Source organism: Geospiza fortis, unplaced genomic scaffold, assembly GCF_000277835.1.
Source record: "Geospiza fortis unplaced genomic scaffold, GeoFor_1.0 scaffold192, whole genome shotgun sequence".
NCBI lineage: Eukaryota > Metazoa > Chordata > Aves > Passeriformes > Thraupidae > Geospiza > Geospiza fortis.
The window spans coordinates 7265065-7271849 of NW_005054315.1; the positions used below are offsets into that span (position 1 = coordinate 7265065).

The window sequence follows — 6785 nt, forward strand, 5'->3', positions numbered from 1 at the left end:
CCTACAAATCTCCATACAACTTGTGAGTTTTATCATAACATTTTTGACATATTTTTCTGAACTACTGCTGACAAAATGATACATACAAGAGACAAAAAGAAATAACAGGAATTTTTCAGCAAATGATCTAATAGCACACCAAGGATTACAAAAGGGATTATTTATATTTACTATGATGAAGACAATATACCCTTAACTTGTGATGCTTGACACATATCATCAGCTAGTGAGGAACATAGAATAGATATGAATGTTAACACAAAAATGTACACATAAATAATCTAATTAAATTTCAGTATATATTATTTTGCAACTTGTGTGCAGCCTTATCTTGGATTTTATTCAAGCTGGACAAAAGTAAAGTAAGCCAGTCCAAGCAAAACTAAAACAGGAAATTACTTATTAAATATTCCCCATTAGGAAATATTTATTCCAAAGTAAGGGTCACCATTGCACCAAAACAAAGTATAATTTAAGCATGTTGAATTGTTTCCATCTAAGTCTGCATCTAAGCAGGTCTTAGATAAGAATATTAAATCTTATGGTTAGATCATGAATTGGTATTAGGGAGCACGGGGAAATCCCTTCATTTTTGCAAACAGGAGACAAAAGAACAATAGAACAAAAGTACAGCAATTGTGTTTCAAATGCAAAGTGAATTTTCTCTGTGTAAGCACTATCAGAGTGACAGGCAGAGCCCACAGAGCACTGGGCACTGACCATCTCACTAGAGAAAGCTCATCGTCAAGCAGAGACCGTCTAATTTCTGAGCAACAAAACAAATGGGGGAAAGAGGAATTAAATAATGGGAATGAGAATCAACTGACAAGTCTCTGAGCCCAGCACATGGCACAGAGGGGGCTGAGGACCCCTGCAGTGTCTGCTGCCTAAGCAATCTTGCTGTAGGACAGAAGCAGAGGAGTGGTAGGTACAATCCCTTCTCCCACTGGCCCACAGCTTCACCCCACTTGCCCTGGCATACAGATCCTGGATTACCTGTTTAGATTTCTGATGGGTTTAGTCTCTGCTGGAGAGCTCCACCTTTCTCACTGACTGCAGACAAACCCTGGACAAGTCTCACTCCTACCAGGAACACCTTGTCCTGATGGTGCAAGCTAACCAGGATGAATGTGAATCGCTGAGAACATCAATAGGACAGCAGGGAGCCAGGAGCAAGCCCTACATTATGGGCTGTCCAACTGCTCTGCCTAAATCCACTGCTGGGTCCTGTCCTTCAGCCCTCCCAGATCTTCCAAGCAGGCTGGTCTGATCGCTGCTAGCCAACTTGGGTATGAGACAGGCAGTGCTCCTCAGCCTCAGAGCCAGCAACCAGCTCCTTGCTCTCCTTCATCCCTCAACAGAGACACAGGCACTGTCTCCACGTGGGGACTGAAGGTAGCAAGGAGCAACTCTAGCCACAAGAATAGTCCATCCTTCCCTCTTAGGGGTACCATCAAGCAGTTTTGAGGGATTTAACCACAGCCCTCTTTGAAGTGGATGGAAGCTGTCACCTTTCAGCTGAGATGTAATGATTCACTCTGTGAATAATCCAACTGTATCCCAGTGAGAGTAGAACAAGTTAATTAAATGTTCCTAAACTTCACTTAATGCCTAAATAACACATCAGTTATATCTAACTTCACACCTCTGTGCCTGGAAGGAATTAAATATGGTAAATATTATGGTACAAAACTGCGATGAGAAGTTCCATCATTACATCTTCTTGAAGATACACATCTTCTAGACCATTACAAGACGTTAATTTAAAAACAAATTAAAATTTGTACTCACCAAGCTCTGCTTCTACTACATCTTCATTCTTTGGAAATATGATTTGAGGTGGTAGAGGTGAGTATTTTACTTTAGAAATTAAAGAGGAAAAGAAAGTATGCATTAACAAGTTGTGGAAATGCATTTTGTAAGATAAGATTTGTAATCTGTAGAATTAATATTTTATGATCACAAAACAAAATTGCAAACTAACAGTGTTTCACATACCTGTTGGGATCATCTGGTTTTATTCCCACAACCAAATATCTCTGGGGAGTATGTACATGTTAATATTTTCAGTATTTATTCCCCATCTATGTACCTTTGTACATAGAAAGTAAGAAAAAAAATCAGGTTTTGAAGTACTATATTAGCTGCTAAGTGGGGGAAAAAAGCAAATGCTGTTACAGACTTGTATGTTTCTCAGCTGTTTTGGGGTTTCTCAACTGTTTTGGAGTCTTATTAAGAGACATTTGAGAAATTACTCATATCCATTATATGAAATAGCTAATACATACTTTTATGCAGTATCTGAACTCCAAACATAATGCTTTCTAACCCTTTCCTCATTAAGCTTTTCCATCTCAAGGCTCCTCTGTGAAACACGTATTCCCCAAAAAATTCTGTAGGAACACATTTCAGTCCCTGCTTCCCAGACTGACTGGATATGATAAAATAGAAGTCAGGAGAGAGCCAGTAACTTCCCAGCTGCCTGACTATGCTAAGTTCTTAGCTGCCAGCATTCAGAGGCAGAAACACCTCTGGATCAGCATGGATCTGCAACGCAACAGGAATGTACATCATAACTCTCTAATATTAATAAAACAGAACAGTTCCACTCATCAGCATACTTATTTTAAGGTCTGATAAAAACTCAAAGTTGTCATTAAGTACTTTGAGTTTAGAAAAACCTGGAGCAGACATGCCAGACCCAGATAGATTTCACATGTTATGTTGTGATCTCTTCTTTCTGCAATGATTTCAAAAGAAAGTTAGATGAACTTCAAGATCTGTCTGGATGTTACAAAGGCTTTTATAAATTTGAATGCCTTTGAGCCAAATAAAACCCAGAAATTTTTGTTGTAACCCAAGAAGAACAGTATTCCAGAACAGTTAGAGAAGTTTTGATGGAAGTACATTCTAACAAAAATTGTTAGGCAGAGAAGTGTCATGGAAAGCATGATTGTGATCATGTAGAGCAGCAGGTAGAAAAGGAGGAATAGCACAACATTTCCCAGCTCCTGAACTAGGTCTGTGCTCAAGCTGTCTTCTGTCCAGCTCAGAATAGTCAGAATGAACTCTGCTACTGAGATCTGGGCACAGCAGCAAAAACTGCATCCAAGGCTCCCACACTCCAGTTCTGCACTCTGCCCACAAGCTGTGTGCCTCCCCAGAGCAAAAAGGCCTGATGCTCAGTCTGCAAATGAACCTTACCTTAAAAAAAAAAAAAAACAAAAAACAAAAACAAAGTAACTAAACAGCAACAAAACAACTACATGAGCCAAACTCAAGCCCTCCACCACCCCCCAAGGAGAGGTTTTTCTGACTATTTTTCTGATCTGATTACAGAACTGAAGATGCATTTTGAACTTTTGCAAGTTGATTCAATCTGAAACTATAAATTCCTGTGTGCCATTTCCTGAACACCATCCAAATACAAAGCCTTCCTGAGGAGACTGCATCCCAGAGGCAACTCAAAGTCCACACATCTCAGTCATATTGGCTATGTTCAAAATCACAGAGACAAACTAATCACTGAGATCATCCATTTTCTATTTCTATATATATCTTGTTCATTTTGTCTCATTAAAGACAAATTTAAAAGTTTTTTCAGTCCTACAATCTAATAAATGTTAAATGGTTGAGACGGACGAAGAGGCATTAAGCTGTAGGCCATCAACACGACTGATCTAGTGATCACCAGACAGTCCTCACTAGCCACAGATTCTGCTGCCCTCAATAAGTAGAAAGCAGAGCATAGTGGCATTCCACTGAGGAGATCCTTCATTTCAGAAATGTGCTACCAGAGAACGCTATCAAGCACAGCATCTAACCAGAGTCATCAGAATCTTTTAAACAAAAATTTGAATGAGACCAGGTCTGACTTTATCCCATCTTTCTCTATGTGGGTGACCATCCACAAAATTCATCTAACAAAGCTGATGTAAATCTTAAATAAGATGATAAAACAAACCAACCAAAATGCTTTCTCTTTTTAATGTACAAAAGTAGTTTCCTTTGCTCTAAGTTGACATTAGTCTTTTAATTTTAGCAAGCTACAGAATTATTGTCTTACCCCCACTTATGAAAATTCTTGTTGCTGATACATTAAACACATTTCCTTTATGGGTATAAATAAATTGACAAGTATAATAACCATCATCCTCCCTTCTTGGATTCTCAATATAAATATATTTCTCTTTCTTGAAGTATCTCTGTCCCTGAAGAGGTTTGCAGTCCTGGAAAAGAAAAATGTGTTTGGTTGCAAAGAGTTTTTCAGTATTTTGACCTACATCGGCACTATCAGGGTTTTATTTACCTTATACCACTGGACAATAGTAGCATTCTTATAGTTATCAATGGTAGGACAAACAATTTTTCCTCTTCGAGTGTCATTTGGGTAACGAATCCGACTTGGGAAACATTCTCCTGGCTTGTATGAATGCACTTGCACACTCACGTTGTATGACTTTGTGCGATTACTTGAACTTCAAAAATGGAATAAGGTATGTCAGTGACTGCATTTTTACATGGAATATATCAATGTTTATAACAAATGTGTGTCATGCTATAAACATGTGGATGATTATTGTACTTCAGTCACAGCTTGGTTATAATGATCTGCCATTAAAATAGCAGTTGCAGGGTGAAAACTTATAAAAAAAAAGTCATCATGTCCAAAAATTTAATTAGAATATATTATCGAAACATATATTCTTGCCAGTCTTACACCTTCCACTTTCCATGTAGCACTTACAAATGTGTTACACAAGTGTAGTTTCCAGAATCCTCTCTAGAAGTTGGCAGAAACCAAAGAAATCGTTCTACGGTAAACACTCGTGATCCCTCCTCTTCCGCAGGAATTCTTTTGTGAGTATCTGTGCGATACCAGGTGACGTTCACTGATGAATTCCATTTGGGACCTTTTATAACTAAGGCCTCACCTTCCATAGGATCAACTGCAATTGAGCAAAAGATTAAAATCTCAGATAAATTAAACCTTTGTCTGCTGAGACAGAGAACTTGGCATTCTTGGATCAGCAGCCCAGTCATGTCCCTCTACCCTCCTAGAGCTTCCGGAGATGATACACAGCAAGCTTATTTTCACCAGATGGTTTTTCATCAAAAATTCTGTTTACTTTGGGTTATGGAGCCATTTGTTTCCAAAAACAGAAACTAATGTGGGACGCACAAAAAAACAAACAGATCCCCTAGGTTCTAAGTGGAGACACAGTAAAAATCAAGAGGATTTAATTGAAAAAATAGTGATTTCTTACAATGAGTTTATTATGTAAATCTTTGCCTAAAATACTGTTTTTATTTTAAAAAATAATTAAAAGAAAGAAAAATACTGGCTTTATTATATTTATCTTTTCCTTACTTCAGTATAATGAATATTTATTTATGCAATAGATGAGTGCTTTTTTCCTTCCTTTTTAATACAGAGAAATTAAGTTGATTTTTTTCCTGGAAGAAAAAAATCATAGAAGAAGGAAGTCTGTATATTAGATACTTCAGAAAAATGAAATAAAATAAAACCACAAAAAACAGCTTCTCTCTGAAGTTCATGAAAATGGGGTGGGGAAAAAAATGAAAGCAATGTGATAGCCTGAAAGGAAGAATCCAATGAAAAGGCAGGAAGATGAAAAGATACAGAAGTAACTGAGACAAATAAGAAGAAGAAAGAAGCTTAGAAAAATAAACCACATGTGCTCATACATAAGAAAATCTGGGATTAAGACACTAAATTTTTAATTTGGTTTTTTTTAGCTGGGTATACTTCTACTTTTGAATACTGAAATTGGCCCAGAGAAACTAGAATCAAGCAATTTTGACAAATACTTAAGGGCTCAGGTACCTGAATAGTGTACTGGCCACTGAAAACAAACAATCTGGAAGTCAAATTGCATTCTAAGAAGGAAAAGATGGGAGTATGAGCAAGGATGGTGACAGAACAAAGATTGGGATTGGCAGAGGAGCTGCAGTAGATAAAGGAGCATGAAAATGAGAGTAGATAACCAAACAGCTAACCAAAACAGACAGTGTCTATCAAAAATGACACTTTGCAATGGTGGCTTTAGACATGTAGGTGCACAAATCAGGAGGTGAGAGTCTGAACATGATGGACACTTCCGCTCTTGTTCTTTCTAAAGAAGGGGTCCATCTCCACTGATATTGTCATCTCACTTACTAATTTGGGGCTCCTAAATTAGCCAGCTATGAGTATGAGGAACCCCAACTCCATAATTTTAACAGTTTTCCCACCTGCAAGCCTTGCAAAGACACTGGGACATATTGGGGGGGTCAGAAAATGCAACATTGCCCCACCAAAGGTAGAACACGTTGGAAATACAGATTTCTTTGAGGAAAAATAGTGTGGAGAGGGAAGACATTGAAAAAGAAAGGCCTCATTTTAACTCAATGACATCCATGAAAATAATTTTGCCAAATTCTTCAGCAGAATTTGACACCTTAATAAATATACTTTGCCTGAATCTTAGCATTCCTATCGTAAAATTGACAATATGGAGAAATATTTAGAGGTCATATCTTACAGAATTTTTCAGATAAATGAGCATCTCAGCTCAAGAATAGAAGTACATGAGCACTGTACAACACTGTGTCCCTGGTCAGCATTATATAGCTGAGTCAGTAGAGCTGGCCCATCATAAATAGTTTACTGCTCTGGACATTCCCCCTGGGCAGGGAAACATTATGTTTACACTGCATTTTTCAATTAACACCCCCAAATTTAGGACATTAAAGAGCATTTCTGTGGAGAACAGCGCCCATTT

At 37.8% G+C, this 6785-nt stretch overlaps 1 protein-coding gene across 1 annotated transcript in view; it reads right to left on the reverse strand.

The window, feature by feature from the left end:
* IL1RL1 (interleukin 1 receptor like 1) overlaps positions 1 to 6785 on the reverse strand; it is a 27028-nt gene that overhangs the window by 9583 nt on the left and 10660 nt on the right. The window contains exons 4-7 of the mRNA XM_005420044.3: positions 4748 to 4949; positions 4310 to 4478; positions 4067 to 4229; positions 1792 to 1860 (exon numbers count right to left, since the gene is read on the reverse strand). Of these exons, the coding sequence (XP_005420101.2) occupies positions 1792 to 1860; positions 4067 to 4229; positions 4310 to 4478; positions 4748 to 4949 (603 nt within the window). The remainder of the gene's footprint in view (positions 1 to 1791; positions 1861 to 4066; positions 4230 to 4309; positions 4479 to 4747; positions 4950 to 6785) is intronic.